At 35.3% G+C, this 18,991-nt stretch overlaps 3 protein-coding genes and 1 long non-coding RNA gene across 9 annotated transcripts in view; 3 read left to right on the top strand and 1 right to left on the bottom strand.

Moving 5' to 3' along the window:
- LOC124441246 (protein dachsous-like) overlaps nt 1-4,087 on the top strand; it is a 61,784-nt gene extending 57,697 nt beyond the window's left edge. For 3 of the 4 annotated variants that reach the window (XM_046991689.1, XM_046991690.1, XM_046991688.1), the window contains exons 10-17: nt 27-177; nt 421-732; nt 984-1,358; nt 1,787-1,877; nt 1,961-2,121; nt 2,531-2,871; nt 3,190-3,321; nt 3,510-4,087. In XM_046991689.1, coding sequence (XP_046847645.1) covers nt 27-177; nt 421-732; nt 984-1,358; nt 1,787-1,877; nt 1,961-2,121; nt 2,531-2,871; nt 3,190-3,321; nt 3,510-3,797 — 1,851 coding nt within the window. In that variant the 3' untranslated portion in view covers nt 3,798-4,087. The remainder of the gene's footprint in view (nt 1-26; nt 178-420; nt 733-983; nt 1,359-1,786; nt 1,878-1,960; nt 2,122-2,530; nt 2,872-3,189; nt 3,322-3,509) is intronic. The other variant, XM_046991691.1, reaches the window with a different exon arrangement.
- Nucleotides 4,088-6,145: 2,058 nt separating this feature from the next.
- LOC124441143 (T-box transcription factor mls-1-like) lies at nt 6,146-16,213 on the top strand. 3 transcript variants are annotated; one of them, XM_046991575.1, is made up of 8 exons: nt 6,146-6,181; nt 6,261-6,401; nt 9,759-9,930; nt 10,252-10,525; nt 11,246-11,431; nt 12,466-12,530; nt 14,482-14,597; nt 14,930-16,213. In XM_046991575.1, exons 2-8 carry the CDS (start codon nt 6,383-6,385, stop codon nt 15,295-15,297), a joined length of 1,200 nt encoding a protein of 399 aa, XP_046847531.1. In that variant the 5' UTR covers nt 6,146-6,181; nt 6,261-6,382; the 3' UTR covers nt 15,298-16,213. The 3 variants fall into 3 exon arrangements, with proteins under 3 accessions (XP_046847531.1, XP_046847530.1, XP_046847529.1); XM_046991574.1 differs by lacking the exon at nt 6,146-6,181 and having other exon boundaries at nt 6,194-6,401; XM_046991573.1 differs by lacking the exons at nt 6,146-6,181; nt 6,261-6,401 and adding an exon at nt 8,664-8,922.
- On the bottom strand, nt 14,497-15,184 carry LOC124441145. The gene is made up of 3 exons (XR_006946888.1): nt 15,104-15,184; nt 14,823-14,884; nt 14,497-14,574 (listed from the first exon to the last, which is right to left on the bottom strand). It is a non-coding gene; the product is annotated as an uncharacterized LOC124441145 (long non-coding RNA).
- A 104-nt stretch (nt 16,214-16,317) lies between the features above and the next one.
- LOC124441141 (mitogen-activated protein kinase kinase kinase 4-like) overlaps nt 16,318-18,991 on the top strand; it is a 41,813-nt gene continuing 39,139 nt past the window's right edge. Inside the window, exon 1 of the mRNA XM_046991572.1 lies at nt 16,318-17,653. Within this exon, the coding sequence (XP_046847528.1) occupies nt 16,318-17,653 (1,336 nt within the window). The remainder of the gene's footprint in view (nt 17,654-18,991) is intronic.

Here is an 18,991-nt window from a genome sequence, read left to right as displayed (position 1 = left end):
CCACTGTTCATTTCTTATTTCAACAGTCTCTCTCATCTCAACTATACAACGGTTCAATAACATTTCCTGTCCGTGTGAATGACGATGGAACATTACTGGAAATAGTAAACGACACATATCAGATCAAAACTGACGAAATCAAGCAATCTATTGAAAATTGTACCTTAGTTATTGCAAGTAAGTAAATCTGAACTATATACAATGGAGTTGTGCCACTGAAATATAAACAATATGAAAGTCAGTGAAAGTTGGAAAATGAGTTATAGCTTATAAGGGTTTTGACAGGATACTTATGAAAAAAATAATTATAAAAATGTAAAACGTTATCACAATGTACAAAGTTTAAAAAATAATTGATGTTGATTAAGGTATTGACTTCCACATTTGACACAATTTTATAAAATTCATTTTCTTGTTCAGCCAATGATACAAACCTGGATATACAACTAAGCTCCAACTTAATACACGAGAGCGCATCTTCTGGCTCTGTGATTGGCTACTTCTCTCTTGTACCTGCGCGCGGGTTCAAAGACTCGGTGACCTATCACCTTCTGAAAGACGAAGATGATGTTTTGCCTCCTTTTGAGATCAATGGAAATATTTTGAGTGTGAAAAAGGATAGCAGTCTAGATTATGAACGTCTAACGTCTGATAAAACTATTCCGATACGTGTCAGCAGTCGTGCGAAAAAGTCTGGAGTTTTTACAAAGATTTTCTTAATCAAGGTTTTAGGTAAGATCTCGTGTATATTTATGGTGGGCTTAAACCAGCTATACGTTGTTCATATTGGATTTGTGTCTTGTTGACTTAAGTTTCCTAAACGTTTCTGTGATTCAAAGAGATTTTTGAACGCAATTATGGAAATAAATATGAGAAAATGATGCACGATATTTTTCATTTGAAGAGAAAACTAACACATTTTGCATGACCTTCTGCATGACACGCATTGCATGATGTAATAGATAACTTTTTTTTCATTGCAGATGTCAACGAAGAACCCACATCAATATGTCTCATGTTCCCTCGTCATAGTCAAGATTGTTCAGTTGTTGGTGAAGTTTTTATTGAAGATTTGGATTATCCCCAACTAAAATGTGATTTAAACCAGACACTTGATCTTCAGCCGTATTCTAATAAATTATCTGAATATACTTGTCATATTGAGGAGGGAAAAGGTACTTTGAGTAATCTAATTGAAGTGAATGATCATTTTTATGTTAAAGACAGGCCACCAAAATTGTACGTAAAGAAAAATATATTTCATCGAGGACATCGATCCTACGATGTTCCTATTTTATGTCGAAGTACCTTACATCCACTTCATATCCTGTCAAAAATCCTGGTCGTTGATATTCAAGGTAAAACATACAAGTTGAAGACAGATATTGACAAAAAATTAGATAGCGTGTGTCAGTGTAGACAGTGATGAATGAACAACAGAGAACAAAACACTCTTTACACTATATAAAATATATAAGAAATAAGTTAACGTGTGTCAGTGTAGACAGTGATGAATGAACAACAGAGAACAAAACACTCTTTACACTATATAAAATATATAAGAAATAAGTTAACGTGTGTCAGTGTAGACAGTGATGAATGAACAACAGAGAACAAGAACAGATTTTACACTGCATAAAATATATAAAAAATAAGATAACGTTTGTCAGTGTAGGTAGTGATGGATGAACCACAGAGAACGATAACAATCTTTACATTAAAAAAATGTATAAGAAATAAGATAACGTGTGTCAGTGTAGTGATGAATAAAAAAATATTTTTCCAGTTCCAGATGATGACAACTGTCGTGACAAAGAACTATGTACCTCCTGTCCTCAGCCAAAATTCTGTCTATCAAACGTCAAAGCTGGTGGAAAGTAAGTATACTGTATCACTCTGTCATGTTTTTGATTTTGTCAAATATATTACGTTTTGACAGTTTTTTGGTTTGATTTGCTAGATGTGTTGATGAAGAACATCGAATAAATTTAACAATTAATATTCTTCCATCGTTCTTTAAAAAACCTGGCTTCATTATCTCAATTGAAAGCTATGTTAAAAATGTTATCGAGGGAAATAACAATGGCAAGAGTCTGAAGAATTTAGTGCAGGAATTTGAAGGTAAGAATTTGAATATCAAGTACAAGAACCTGCCTCGTTCATTTTCTTACTCAATTGTGTTTATGAGCTAAACATCAAAAGAGATGTTTTTTCATTGGTTGCAGAAAAAGTCAACTGAAATGTATTTCATTAATTTGATTTCTGTTTTAGTCTTGTACGTTTTAGTCGTGAAGTCAACCTTCACTTCTGTGTAAATTATCATGACTGTGACATTTAGACATTACATATACGTTCTTTTCGATGCATGTAAAAATAGAGAACTATTTACATAGCTGGTGTAGATAAAATAAATGAAAAAAAACGTTCAGCAATTACAAAACTTTTGAAAAAGCAACAATTACTGTTTCAACAAACGATGCTAAAAATAAAATCTATTATGACTCTTAATATCGATTTTAATTTTTAACAGGTAAAAATATTGTCTCAAAAAATATTGTGTCAAGAAAGAGACGTAGTGTAAGAAACACTTATGTAGAGTTACTTCTTTACATGAATGAAGGAAGATCTACTAAAGTCGTGCTGGCATGCGCCGAGAAACCAAACTACAATTTGATCTTAGCCTCTGACGCATGCGCTTTGTTAGAAAACACCGATGTTCAATGTTTGTCTGATCCTTACTCATCTGCTGAGAGACAAAACAAGAAAACCAATAAATTTCCTCAGTGGAGCATTTACGTCTCTACTGTTGGTATTATTATTGTCCTTATTGTCATTTTTGTGATCATATGGAGAAAACAAAAAAATGTTAAGGTATTTGTAATTTTTAATGCACGATCTGTAACTGTGATTGGTAGAATTGGGTTTACGTGATCAAAATCAAATGCTCAACACGCATGCTGGGAAATACAGAGACATTTAAGTCCATTCTGTTTTTTAATTCAGTCATGATTAACTAACGAAATGCTATATCATTAAAATCACGTGGAAAGTCATGTGACTTCTTGACATTACATGTTATTGTAAACTTTATTAAGTAAAATCAGCAAGTATTTAACCACAGTAATTTTATATTACGCCGTTATGCAACTGAAAATTCAATTTTCTGTAATTGAGTGGTTGTTTTACTAGCTACAAGATACCCCCATTGTTCACTTCAATCAACACTCAGACACAGTCGTTCTTGGCTCAATGGACGAGACACTGGTTGATAATAATGGATACGTGTGTACATCGGTGGGAAAACGTCAATTAGATGTTGAGGTATACAGTGTCTTTTTTGATAGTTTTTTATCGTCTGTGCAAATCTGCTCAACAACTTTGTATTTTGTGAACGAGACAAGTGATGCCATAAATATGGCATTATACTGTAATGAAATAAATGATCAAATGTTCTTTGAATTCTGTCCTTTTCCAGGATTCTTTCATATATACATATTTTCCTTTTTTAGTCTGTTTTTAATCCTGTTTACCATCAAGGCAATTGTCATATCAAAGGCAATACTGAAATAACTAAAGAAATGTTAATGATACCTTATCCAATAAATGAACCTCCACCTTCATACGAACAAATTGAAAACATTTTTTATGAAAGAGCAGATGAGGTAAGGACAAATGAAAATGTTGGTCACGGAAGTAGGGATAATCCTCTCTATGACTTTGGACTGCAAAGAACATCAGATAATCCATTGTATGGTCGTATAAATAAACATGCTCATCTACCCAATGTTGCTGAATGATGATAGACTCTCTAAATATACAAACGACGTTTTCCTTATGGAATGACTTAACAATGATTTTATAATAGCTCAGATGATCACACAGTCCATTAAACAATGTATCCTGTATACGTTGGTCGAAGGCAAAGTTTGTTTTGGTATTTATTAATATACTTTAACTTTGTGATGTTTATAGTTAGATTCAACCACAAGAGATTACAGTAAAGAGAATCACCAAAATCACAATATTATCAGTTATTGTAAATAACTTTAAATTAAACTTTCTCACTAAACTTTTATAACCATGGGCACACCATTTGATGAGATCACTGTATCTGTATATGTATAAAAAATTTACTTAACTAAAATGCACTACAAATAAATGAATAAATCATAATAAGGATTTATTCAAAATACACTTACAGTTATACTTTACTACTCGCCACTAATGATAATTATTAACTGCCTTTTAAAAGCACGAGAGCTGATTGGTTCAAAGCTGGATATATTTACGCAATTTCTCATTTCTGCAACGGCGGAATGGGATGGGCTATTAAAGCAGTGGGTTAGCCAGCCCGCAAATGTGGTCGTGCTATGTAAATTTCCAATCATTATCATTATTCAATTATTAAGAAATCAATTGTTTTTACAGTGATCACAGAAAAATTTACACAACACGACCAAACTTGCGGGCTGGCTACCTCACTGCTTTAGAAATAACACGACCTAACTTGCGGGTTGGCTACCTCACTGCTTTAGAAATAACACGACCTAACTTGCGGGTTGGCTACCTCACTGCTTTAGAAATAACACGGCTTAACTTGCGGGTTGGCTACCTCACTGCTTTAGAAATAACACGACCTAACTTGCGGGTTGGCTACATCACTGCTTTAGAAATAACACGACCTAACTTGCGGGTTGGCTACCTCACTGCTTTAGAAATAACACGACCAAACTTGAGATTTGGCTACCTCACTGCTTTAGAAATAACACGACCAAACTTGCGGTTGGCTACCTCACTGCTTTAGAAATAAAACGACCAAACTTGCGGGTTCGCTACCCCACTGCTTTAGAAATAACACGACCAAACTTGTGGGTTGGCTACCCCACTGCTTTAGAAATTACATGACCAAACTTGCGGGTTGGCTACCCCACTGTTTTAGAAATAACACGACCAAACTTGCGGGTTGGCTACTTCACTGCTTTAGTAAAAACACCACCAAACTTGCGGGTTAGCTACCCCACTGTATTAGAAATAACACTACCAAACTTCCGGCTGGCTACCTCACTGCTTTAGAAATAAGCTATAAATCATATGTGTGCATTTTTTGCTTGAGTACTAAGTAAAATTGGAATAATCCGTCATCAGAGATTTCCAATCAATTCCGATCTACTCGTGTACATAGCATTATTGACCAGCACCAGGCCATATTTACGACTGTCAGTATTTCCGTTATATGAATGGAATACTCTGCTGTTTATAATTCTTTTAAGGATACAAAAGGAAAAAAGGAACTCGATTTGTTAAAAGCAAAAGCAATGAAATATTTAAGAAATAAAAGATTTTTACTGTGTTCTCAAGGCTTATGCAAACCGAGGAGACCTTTGGGAGAACTCGAGAGCAGATCAGTGCAAGCCCTAAACCGAAGGTCGAGGGTTGCACATGCTCAAGACAATATTGTGAAACAGACAAATTCAAAGTAAACGTTTTAATTTTTCCTCTAAAATGTATTTATGATCGATTTGCAAATTTTCTTTGACAGATTGATTGTCATGATTGATTTGATTGGTTGAGCTCGGATGTGTTTTGCACAGGCTAATGCAAACACAGCTCTAGACCAATCTGCACACGCGTTTTCATTGTCTTTATTTTATATATAGATAGTTCTGGAAACGATCTTCATATTGAGATCAGTGATACAAGTCAAGCATTTGTATCAACCGGAAGTACGTTATTTGAAATTGCGCATGTTCACAAGTACGCCACATTGAGATAAAGGCGAACGTAAAAACAGCCTCGAGAGTTTGAATCTTTCAAACATTAAAAATAAAATTTTAACATCACATATGTTTTTTAAATGCGACAAACACGTACAATTGGGTAATTATTAGCAAAAACTGACTTCATAAATCATAATCTTAAACGCCTCTTTATCTCATCCGTACGTTGCAAATTAAAATCTTTTCAACTACGTACAAAGCTATCTCTTGTGCGACATAATGCATTATCTTTGGCAAAATTTAATTTAGTTGGTCGTCCGCGGTCCTGATATGTTCAACATACAATATCATGCAATGATTGAGAGCATTCCTTGATGATATAATCAAAAGTTATCGCATTATCATTTACTTCTAATCATTTTGATATAAGTACAAGCGCAGGTAGAGACTTATGTTCATACAAGGTTGGTGTTTTAGAAGAGTTCTGTGTTCGTGTGTGCGTTATAGACGTGTGTTTCCTGACGTGTTTGCACTTTTGTATAGCTGTCAGTTACAGGTCTGGTCAAGAGCTTTGACGAGTCATCTGCTACTGATTCCTATTGTAACCAGAGTTGGTTGGCCCTTTGAAGACTTAGAAAAAAGACGTCGGATTTATCTGTGTAACAATGAATCCTTCAATGTTTGGTGAGTCATGCTATTTACTATTGTAGTCTTGAAAGCATGTTGTGTTTATGCATTCGTGCTGGTCCAACTGAGAAACCAACTGTTCATCGTAATCGCCTTTTGCAAACAGCAAGCGCGCCTGCTGGGGAAGCAGAGTTTATTTTCGAAAAAAATGCCCACCAAAGATGCGCGCAATTCACTTTCATTGCGCCTTATTGTAATAATTAGCGCACATTTAACATCAGAGCGAGTAATTTATTCATCACTTCTCTTCCTCTCGAGCGTTGTGAATTGACGGGGTGAAAATGTAAATTACACGTCATTTGCATAATTCGCACGGTCGCGCAGAATATGCAAATAAGTTCTATTCTCTAGAATATAAACCTTAAAATCATAAAGAAAAAGTGCGAACAATCTTAAACCTGCTCTCGTCATTTATATGTCTGATTTTTGTCTTATTTGTGTTATGTCTCATTTTAAAGGACGCCGCGCCAGTTCTAGTTTTGAATTGTGTTTGTTTAAGACAATGAGTGTTTACCGATGCATAGTCGACAAGGATAAATTGCTTTCCAAGATGTTAACGAATTTTACATACAACCATGATCCTTGTTTGGCTAATTCCTTACCTAAATCACTAGTTAAAGTCACGAGTAGTTGGTTTTAAATTTGGATACCAAAGTCTTATTCCGATTTTGATAATCTTCATTATTCAACAACTTTTTGGTTGCTATTTGCTTTTGATTCGTCCGTCGTGAAAACGAAAAGGTTTTTCAAGTGATAATAGTTTTGTTTAGTCGGTTACGTTAACGGCCTGCGAAGGTTTTTTCAACTTAACAGTACTTATGTCAACGACAGCAATCAAGCAATATCTTGTCAACAGTCCATATTCCTTCTTTAAACATATCGTCGGCTTTACAGTGAGCACAATTCATTTATACTAGTCTGTAGGAAATGAATGGAATGAGCTGGGATAAGGTGCAGCTATGGTTTGAAATCTGAACCATCATAGCATTCTACTGTTTTTTTTATGGTATTTATAAACGATAAAAGTTAATTTGTGTGATGTATGTTTGCGTTGATTGCAAATGTGACTTTGAAATAGCCACAGAGAACAATTAAAGTTTTGAAGTTGTATAAAACATACAAAATCTATCATTGTTTGTTGGGGTAAATTAATCAAGAAAATTTGCAATGTTTTTCTGCATCTGAAATTCTCGTTATAATCATCAATTTCTTGAGTAAATTTGTATAAATATAATCAACGATAATAAAACGTATTCCTTAAAGACAGAACGTATAGAAAACGATTATTAGGATGAAAATCAAAGACACCGCTGAAAACATGTTTTTTTAATGATTCCCAATGTCAACCTAGCCCAACTGTAAACAATTATTTCAATCCCGTTTCAGACAAATTTATTAGGGCCTTTTTCGAAGCTCATTTTCATGCAAAATCTTGACTATTTGTTGGAAAATTGTCTTCGGGTGCAAATCTCTTTTCACCTTTTATATATTCTGTTTAAATTATTAATATAATCACGGTGATAGAAAGCTTCTAATTGTTCTTACAAATGTTCATAGCTTTATTGATAAAACATCTGTTTCTCCTATCCACATTCAAGATGCAGTACTTTATGTTATTTCATTAAAGAACGTGTCCAATAGCTCTTTATGTTCAAGTCTATGATAAATGACATTTAACTCGTTTTGCCTCTTGTTATTTTGTCGTATTTTATATACGGATGTTTGAATGAGGCAATAAAGGTGTTGATGAAACTATGTTTGGAGTCTATCAACAGGATGTCTTCGCACAGTCAGTCCCCTTCGCAACTCGTCCATTTTAGGCTGGCTATAGTGAACGAGAGTCGAGGATCGAGACTTCTTTATATTCATGTTATCCATCAACTTCATGTTATCCATCAACAAAAGTTTTGCAGGAAGCAGCAACGACAAAATACTCATTTTTCTCAGAATCCAGTTTTATTCAATACTTGCCAAGGTTAGAAAAACACTATTCATGACATAAGATTTATTCAACATAATTCCATTTACTTTATTTTTCCAAAATTATTGAACGCACATTATGCTAATATTTCAATTAAAGTAAACATACGAGCGCGAAAGCTAAATTCATTCACAGAGATAATGTCAGGCTTGCGTTTCTCGCTGGGCGCCATGAAACCCGAGCGCAATGCACCCAGCCGCTCCAACATCGGATGTGAATGTTTACAAAATGCTCTCGTTGAAGGTGCTGAAACAACGGCGCGGTAAATTTAATTAGGGCGGCTAATCGATGAGCGCTGTGATAAGCGAAATTCTTATGTTTAATGACATCTTCGAGACAAGAGCTTTCAGTAGAGCGTTTACCAGCTTGGTGCGAGGATAAAAGCGCGCAAAATGGCTGCACACAAAAGAGATGACAGCCAGATGAATATCATTCTTTCAACAAAAGCACACGCGTTTTCTGTCGCATCTCTTATATCGCCTGAAGATGAAGATGGCAACAATCTTCGGGATTTTGCGTATTCCACTTCAAATGCTGGTATGTATTTTATGGTATCTAAATTCATAGCGGTCTCTACTGATTGTTTGTCTATTATTGTAATAGATATTTTTTCATCGTTTTCCCAGCGCGAATTTGACGATGTGAACTTCCATCTTACTTCCGTCTTTGTTGTCAAATAATGTCTAAAAATCATGTAAAACTGCCAAGATTATTTGGATCCGAATTTGCTGAGAAAAAATTTTTCGTTATTTGAAACGGTCGTCGTGTCTATAAAAGAAATAATTCTTTGAATTCATTTTTAGTAACAAGGTTGCGTCGTTATTTTTTTCCACTTTTTGTTGAAAAGGATGGTTTCGATTCATTCATGTCACAAGTTACAATATGTTAAACTCATCTCATAGTGCCATATTGTTTCGAAAGAAGATATCCTATATTTGGAAGATTCTTTGGTTTTACACATAGTTGCTGTCTAATCACTTGCAATCTCTCCCATTTGACTCAGTGTTCGTATTACTAATATTTAAGAGCACTTTAGGTGTCTACAATACATGTAATCCAAACCGCTTTGTCCCTTGGCTACATATTTAGCTAGAGAGATATATGTGCTATATAATACTTCGAGATTTCCGGCATTAAATATACAACACGTAGTGTAAGTTACTGAGAACGATGATTTGTTTATCAGGTGCTAAAAGTTTTCTCAAGGGTTTGATATATTTAAGAGTGATTAATGACGGAGTATTAGTAAACGCGACAGTTTAGAAAGGTATGGATTTGATGTCACGTCGAGCATGGTTTCCCTGCAATGTTTCATATGCAAAAGGCATTTATACCATGAAAAATGTCTTCCTAAGAATTATCTCGCTTTTTAGATGTTCCTGATCTTGCTACGTCGGCTCTCGGCTCCATGCAAGCAATGCAAAACAGGATGCCATTGAGCGTCGAAAGATCGCTCGAAGATATAAAAGTCGAGTTACAGATGAAAGACCTTTGGCATCGATTTCACGAGCTTGGCACAGAAATGATCATCACAAAAGCTGGACGGTAAAATAATCTTATTGTTTTCGTTAAAGATTTATCATTTGTCAGGATGCTGACATTGCTACACTTTGACAAACAGGTTTAATTTGCTCTGATATCAAGTGTGAAATGTCAACAACAATTCCGAAACCATAGTCATTTTTCTCTCGGAAATATGCGGGGTATTTTCACACTAGACATCGCATTTTCATAGAAAAAATTCGTCTTGCTATTTGTTTCTTACAAGTTTGAATTATCTTCTTTTGGTGTCAAGTTGTTGAAAACTGTCTTTCTTCCGTAGTCCGTACAAAAAAGGTCATAATGTACTCATCTCAACTTTTATAGTCGCATGTTTCCTGCAATGCGAATAAAGATCGGGGGTATGGACCCGAAAGCGCAATATATTCTAATTTTGGACGTCGTTCCAGTGGATAGCAAGCGGTACAGGTACGCGTATCATAGTTCCAAATGGATGATCGCTGGTAACGCGGACGCTCCAATGCCCGGGCGAGTTTATATTCATCCAGATTCACCAGCTTCAGGCGAGGAATGGATGAGACAGGTTGTGTCCTTTGATAAAGTTAAACTCACTAACAATGAGTTGGATCAACAAGGACATGTAAGTTAAGTATTTCTGTTGCTTTTCTTTGTTTTCTTTGTTGGAGATACTCGTTTTCCTTAAGTAGCTATAGCTATAGGAGTCTTCTGAAACTTTAGTCATGGCAACTGATTGATTGTACATGAGAAATTAATGCTCCTTATAACTACATCAGTGGCGTAACTACTATGGGCTCAAGGTGGGCGAACCCATGCCCCCCCCTCTTGGTCTTAAGGGGCCACCGTCAGATTAGAAAATTTTTACTATGCAATAGGTTGAAACAAGAAAACTTGCACTGCATAAATGTACGTATAAAACATATAAATTTAAGGCTAAACAGTGAAATCATACTCGAAAACTAAAATGTTTTCAAGATAAAAGTACATTATCATTGATTCTTAGTAATGCTATGTAGATCAAGTGTATTATATTGCGGTGGTTATTACATTTTGATATGGTTATCGAAGGGGCCCCTTTGAATATTTTGCAACAGGTCCCCAGTTCTGCTGCTACACGACTGGTAACTATATCATAGTGAGGATGGTACATAAGAAATCAATGTACTTGAGCTCTTTATACTTATATCATAGTAAGGATGGTACATAAGGCATCAATGAACTTTTAATGTCGTAAAGACTATCTTTTATACTTGAATTTAAATTAGCTACTTATCTTGGATTTCTTTGTGCAAGCTTAATATTGCAATATGTTTCATCTGGATTGCTTCTATTTTCTCTAAAGATTATTCTTCACTCGATGCACAAATATCAACCACGAATTCATGTCATCAAAAAGAAAGAATCCTCATCGAGCAAGGCCGACGAAGCTTCGAGAGATCTCGAGTCAGATACGACTAATGCCGAGTCCAAGCAATTTGTCTTTCATGAAACGGAATTTATAACCGTTACCGCTTATCAAAATCAACAGGTATAGTAGACGTTTGTTGTTTTGTGGGTGGATAAGTATGAACGTTGGTGTGGGTGCATGAGAGGGAACCTGTGGATAAATGTGAACATCAGTGTGATTGAAGAGTGTACCTATATGTAGGCGAGTGGGTGGATAAGAGTGTACCTCTACGTGGTGGATAAATGCGTACCTTACGCTTTCAGGAACCGTGAGACACAATAAAATCTATCCACTTAATGAGCATTTACACTCGAAACAGTTACCACTTTAAGAAAATATCGTGATGAAAAAATCCTGTAAAGTGTAAACGCAGCAAAGCTGAAGGACTTAGAAAGATATTGTTTGTTTTTATATCTTATCACAGCTTTGCTAACTGATCATATGACGTTTGTTGACAGAAAATTTTGAAATTTGTCGGATGGCGCTCTTGAATTTAGTACAAACAAGCACTTGAAGACGTCAAAAGATTTTGTCCCGATCTAGGAAAGTGATGTGGACTAAATTAGTGCTTTGCGCATGACGCCTACCTACATTGATGCAATATACAGTTTCAAGAGGTGGAAAAATGTTATCTTTCGTTGTCATTTTTCATCTCTTAAAAAACTAGACGATATTTTTTTATCAATTTCTGCATACATTCTACAAGTATTCGGTGAAATTCCAGTGGTAAATACAATACCATAGCAAAACATTTTCTTTAAAAATCTCCTAATGAGTTCAACATGATATCCGCTGTGATTAAACTTTATCGATCAAAATCAATATAATATGCAAGTTGCCGACATATTTTCAAATATATTGGCAAATGGTTTTCTCTGTTCGCTTCTTTGAGTTTGTTGATAGACAAACAGAAAACGTCGTCGTTAATAAATAGGTGATAAATAGTCAACAAGAGTTTGCAAGTACAGCTCTTAAAATTTCATAACTAACTTAAACAAACCTAGGTAAATTGTGAATTCCTGTACAAAGACGTTGAATGGACGAAGAGATCAAAATATGCTTCTGCTCAAAATATCAGAGTTGTTCAGTAAAATTGTATTTCATTGTTTGTTTAGATAACTCGGCTCAAAATTGATCGAAATCCATTTGCGAAAGGTTTTCGCGACTCTGGGCGGATAAGGTAAAAATTGTAGCGTTACGCATGATCAGTTTCACGCGTTTTATTCTAATTAGCTAAATAATTGATTTACCGTAAAAGACAATGAAGCCGAGATATACCGTTTGCATATCTCTTAATTGAACAAACCGTCGATGATACTAATCTTTCTTCGCATATGGTTTTGAACAAACATTATCTTGAAACAAAAACGAAAATTAATTTCGTAATTTCATTTCGCCTTGATTACCAACGATTTTTTCATAACTCTATCTTATCATAGGGCTTGTGATTGCATTAAAATAACTGCACATCTTCCTTTGCATAATTGAAAACCGATGCTTGTGTTCTGATGATTTGTCAGATAAACGCTCGGGCATTTAACCATTTCCTTTCGTACATGCGAGCTATTCGAAGAATCTTTTTATTCAAAGTTGCTTTTTAAAGCACAACGAACGAGTTTGGGCAGATTTGTTTTGAAGTTTACTTTGATATAGAAACTGTGGCGTTTTTCGAAGGTTATCTAAATAATCTCGACCTTCTGTAAATGGATTACGTAGCATAGATGCAGCGTTTGAAAACAATGCTTGCTTTTAGATAAATAAAAAACACGTTGCTTTTACGGTATCCTGTTGCCAACGATGAGAAGAGTAAGATTCGTAAACAAGGTTTATTGAACAGTATTATTGCATAAAAACAGCTATTATGTAATGTTTTTTTTGGAATTTCTGTTGATGGAAGTTTTCTGTCATATTGCGCAATATTTATTTATTTTAACTTGTGACGTTGACAAGATATCTGAAGGGAACTGTTTGAAATGAGTTCAAAATACTTAAAACTGCTGAGTTGAAAATAATTAAAAATAAGAGTTCGAAATGTTGGTATCATGTGCCCTTCAACAAAAAGGGTAGTCCTAAAGTCAAAGTTTATGTTTGAAGTCAAAAACTAAATAATGTTAAAGTTTAACATTTTTAAAGGAAGGTGGGTCATCCCAAAGCTCTTTCATAATTGGAAGCAACTTACAAACTTTCGTTCTCGTCTAGGTCTTCTAAGTCGCAACAAATCTATAGCTAACTGATAATCAAACATGCCAAGAATTCTATGTGCAAAAAATGTGATTGTAATATGAATCTATTTATCTTAAATTGTATTTCATGAAGTCAATGCTGTTTCTAAATACTGAAAATTTTATCTTGGATATTATAGTATCTTTTAAAATCCATGGGGAACTGAGACTTCCAGTCAAATTATTGCAACATTTTTACAAAGGATCTCGTAAGCTCCCAAAGACCCTCAACCATTTACTTCTGCTTTCAAATCATCTACATATCTTCGCATATCAAGAATTTCTATAAAATAGAACAACGAGAAATAAGATTTTGTTGTTTTTTACTATTCGCTGTGCCCTTCAAAAGGAGCTGCAATATTATTGACATTTTTTTCGTCAAATTTTTAAAGCAGTTTAACTGTTAACAATAATTGTTTATCAAAACACACTGATAACAGAAATTATCAAGTCTGACCATATATATTCAGCACCATTTTTTCGACATTTGCGTAAAAAGACTTAGAGAAACTAATACTAAAAGAAATGAATAATAAATGATTCAGTCAAGGGAAAATATGAATTTCCACTGATGACCATTCCCTTTACAAGAACTCTCGCGTCCAAAGTTTGGATATACCATGCTACCCATATTACTTTGCATTCATTTCATTTTGATAATTTATTTTGTTCGATAGCTTCGGTGGTTTGGTAGGTAAAGAGAGGCACATTTGACAGGCACATTAGCCAAAAAAACATAATACGATGTTATTTAGTACGCAACAGCATACGAAGAACTATATGCATAGTAGATTGTTGAAATAAACTCTTTGCAATCAATTTACATTGGCTACAACCATTTAATTCAATAATTACAACATCCGAATGAAAATCAACATTTTGTTTATTCATGATTATTTTTCACTTAAGGGATGCAATGGACGAGTTAATGCAGGCTTACTCTTGCTGGCGACCACCAATAAGGCATCTTCCATTTCCCGATTACAACGCAAATGACTTTACCTATACACAAGATATGAGAACAGGTTAGATAATGTATCAAGTGTAATAAAATGCAATCAAGCGTAATCAAGATATGATTTTGTAAGATTCTGTTAAATTTATAATGTATAGAAAGGGGGGTCCATAAAACAAATGGCTAATTGTTAAAAGCGTAATTTGGAGTTGTTTATGGTTTTGTACATTATGCTTAAAATCATACCAATCGTATTACTCTTAAACGCTCAATAATGATTTGTAAAGTTGTTTACCATCTACGTAGGAATGCAACGCTACATTGCAATGATGTAACAGTTACTTGATATCTTGGGATCTGTAATCATTAAAAAAGTATTTAGAATGCATTTTTCCCCTTTAGGAGCAGAAGAACAATCTCAAATACAACCATTCAGCGGAAGTTTCACAACTGCACAATGTGTTTCGACAAACACTACCCCAGTCTCTTACCCTTCCTCCTCAATGGTGTACCCGGCGTCCAACTACCCCCCTGTTGCTTATAATGGCTTCGGTAGTGCATATGGAGGGTACCCACCTATGACGCATGCGCACATGCCAAATGTGCAGCACTCGCCTCATTACAACACATGTGCCTACCCAGCGCAGCATAACCAGCCTTCTAGATACCACGCCACCACAGTACCAGCTAACGTCCCCATGAACTATGGTTACCATGGAAACCAAGTGATGACCAACGACCCAACTAGTCAATCATCTTATGTACAATAATCATTACTAAAGAAGTGTTTTTGCTCATTGTTACCTTTATAAAACAGTCATGAAAACAGGGATTGTCAGGATCTACATATAGAATTAGCTAGGTCAAGTACATAAGGGGCTTTTTCTTTATATGCATAGCCGTTCAGAGGGGGTGGGGTGGGGTGGTGGTCTGTTTGCTTAGCACACGTAAGGACTTAGGGGTCCGTTATGAAGAAAGGAGCAAAGGAAAGAGAAACGAAAGCTTCAAAGTGTGACCATTGCACAAAGAGCCTGGATGTTTGATTGTAGCTCAGGCCTGTTAATTTCTCTGAAAAGCCCTGCCTTTATGAGTAAACTGTTTGTAATATAATTTTTCAAAATAGAATCACAATAGCCGGTAATTATTTAGAAATAGAGTTTTATAAAAAAGGCTGACGGATTTCAGATAACACAGCTTATGTCCTTTTCGCTGCTTTGCACATAAAACAGGGAATGTAAATATGCATTCTGCCAATATTTTGTAAAATTTTGAACTTATAATTAGTAATCTTTGAAATATTTCTTTAATTAGCTTACTAAAAAGTAAAATGAAAAGTTTACAAACTTGCCATGAACTCCATCGTTATGCTTTTCTGCCTGTACATTACAGAGAGGCCAAAGTTTTTTGTGGTGTGCTATTAAAGAAATTTGTAGAACGTGTAAAATGAGGAGAGGGGTCTTGGATGACTTGAATGGGCGCTGTCCTGAGGCTACGTGATTCCACAGCTTAGAGGCGTCTATTGGATTAGATTTAACGTTATTTTTTGATAACTCGTCATGTAAACTGTGACGTTTTTAAAGACCTTGAGAGCGCAAGAGTAACGAGGCATATGTAATTAATATAAAACAAGCGCCTCTTAATGATCTAGAGGAAGCTCTTCCTGAAATATATTGATTATTTATTTTATACCACTAAAGACTGAAATGATATCGTGTAATAATCGGATATAGTAAATAGTAACTGGGGTAAAATTCACTCCTTCGGCGTTCACTGCTGGTGGTCAGTCAAACATGGCGGACAAAGTTGATGTAGATGTTGAACAATTATCTTCTTGTTGCTATGTGTCTAGTGGAGAGCTGGACCATCTGCCTCTGCCTGACAATAGTTCATCAAGAAATCTGGAAACATCGGATAATTCTGAGAGAAGCGAGAACAGTGCTTCAGATGAGGAAGATAACGAAAACGTGCCTCGAGAAATTGTGTTGTCAGAGGAGTATGGCCGAACTCTTTCGAGCTCTAGAGGTTTAAAACCATGTAAGGAAAGGACAAAGTCTGCGAGAAGGAAAAAAGATAAAGTAAACTCCGAAAGAAAGATGGCAAGTGGAAGTTCATTAAAGAAAAGACGAAAAAGCGCCTCGGCGACGACTAACGAAAGGGCGCTTTCACGGTCAATTAAAGAAAGCGAAGTGGTGTTTGGTTTAATTGAAAACGGTGAAGAAGGAAGGGTTTTGAGGACACGAAACAGAAGTCAAACCGAAAGTTCATTAACACGAAACCCTAGTCAGAGAAAGTATCAGTGTTTAAGGTATCGTGAGGCGAGCATAAATACGAACAGTAATGGTATTTTTCTTGATACTAATAAAACATCGGTTTGTCAGTTGAAACGGGTTAAATTTTACGATACATTAAGCGTGTTGATAAACTTGGGGGCGGGTGGCAATGCCGATGGAGTGGATAACAGTGTTAAAGAAGTCAATGACTATGAAATAGCTGAATTGAAAGAAGCACTATGGCTTGAGTTACAGGCATGGAGGAATTCAACTACAATGCTCCAACAAGATGACTGGTTAATGAATGAAAGAAAAATAATTTCACAGATTTTGGACGATGTCATAAATTTTCACTTGGATGATGAAACATCAAAAGTAAAATTTGATGTTCAATCATCGGATTCTGAATCTGATTTTGAGTCTGATGGCGAAGCTTGCTGTACTTTACACCCAATCTTCAACATTATGGAAAATAGCATTTTATTGGGTGAAGATAGTTTTGCAGATGATTCGGCCATCAGCAGTAATTCGGACCTTAGCGAGACAACATTCAACTCTGAGGATTGTGAAGCCAGATTATCAAAATATGCACAAACTATCAGACATGCTGTGAAGGAAGTGACAACAATGTTAGACAGATTGTACGAAGTTGAACAACTTTATCCTTCAAGAGGTGCTCTCAGTAAGGATTTTGTATTGTATAATTCTGAGGAGTTTCAGACAAGTTGTGATACATTACTGTTGTGGTTAAACCAAGTGAAAGGATTATATCATAAACTTAATGTTATGGCAAGACTTGTTCAGGTTGATTTTGATGATGTCAAAGTGTGGAACGATTGGATATCTCTTGGGATTGGTAAGTACTTTAAGCTATGTAGAATGGGTTGTATCTTGTGATTAGTAGTAGAATATGCCTTGGGATTGGTTAGGATAGTAGGCTACATTGGGTGGTTTATGTCTTGTGATTAGTACTTAGATTTGTCTTTGGATTGGTTAGGATAGTAGGCTACATTGGGTGGTTTATGTCTTGTGATTAGTACTTAGATTTGTCTTTGGATTGGTTAGGATAGTAGGCTACATGGGTGGTTTATGTCTTGTGATTGGTACTTTGATATGTCCTGGGATTTGTTTCTATTTTAAGCTATCTAGGGTGGGTTTATATCATGCCTTGGGATTGGTAGGTATAGTACATATCTACATAGTCGGTTCAATTTGTCTCAGTGACAAACCAATCTTTTATTGCTCCAATGCAAATTTTTCAGCAAATATTATTATTCATTTCTTGCTAAATTAATTTCATTCATTGTTTGAAGACAAAAATATTTGCATTGTTTGAGTTAAAATGTGTTAGTTTCACTACTGATATGTCTTGGGGTTGGCAGTTAGAGTAAGCAATACTGTGGGGTTGGGTATTTCCTTAAGAGGTTTCTCATAACAATCTACAAATTACTCTGAAGACATAATCCTCTATTAGTTTATGGGGAAGGGCAATGGTGGCTGGACATTTTTGTTGATTTGAACACAACAATTTTAACCCTGACTTTAACACATAAAGAAATAGTTTCTCTTCATATGTGATTACTACAAGGAAGATTTGCTTTCATAAACTGGGAGACAAAAAATTTGAATAGTTGCTTGCTCATGACTCTTAAGGAAAAGCATACTTTCTTACTTATGACCTAAAAGCGTAGGGATGTTTTTTGAACATACGACTCCAGGAAGGAGAAAGATTTTGATTCATTTAAAGATCTTCCAGATTGTTGTTGTAATTACAAAAAATATTTGAAGTCATAAAGCGATTTGCAAACACATTGAAAACAGTTGTAAAATGATTTTAATTAAATGAAAATGAAGAAAAAAACCAGATTAAAACCATTCAAAGAAGGAGAAGAAGATGCCATCACACACTCATGAATCCAGAATGAGGGAGGACATTATTTCACATTCATGACTTGTGAAGGATGGGGTGGGAAAACTTCTTATACTCATGACTTTATAGGGGGGGGGATTTCTTACACTCATGATTTCATTAGGGAGTAAGGCTTTAAATGAGGAGAGTTGTTTTTCATGCTCATTGATTTTTCACATACTTCTCAAGCAGAGATGGTTTGTTTTTTCACACTTGCTTCTCCAGGAAGGGGGTTGATTTCTAACACTTGCTTTTCCAGGAGGGGCTGATTTCTCACGTTTACTT

Source organism: Xenia sp. Carnegie-2017, unplaced genomic scaffold (assembly GCF_021976095.1).
Source record: "Xenia sp. Carnegie-2017 unplaced genomic scaffold, XeniaSp_v1 HiC_scaffold_20, whole genome shotgun sequence".
Taxonomy (NCBI): domain Eukaryota; kingdom Metazoa; phylum Cnidaria; class Anthozoa; order Malacalcyonacea; family Xeniidae; genus Xenia; species Xenia sp. Carnegie-2017.
Note: the sequence above shows the minus strand (reverse complement) of the source record. Positions and strands in the feature narration are given on the sequence as shown.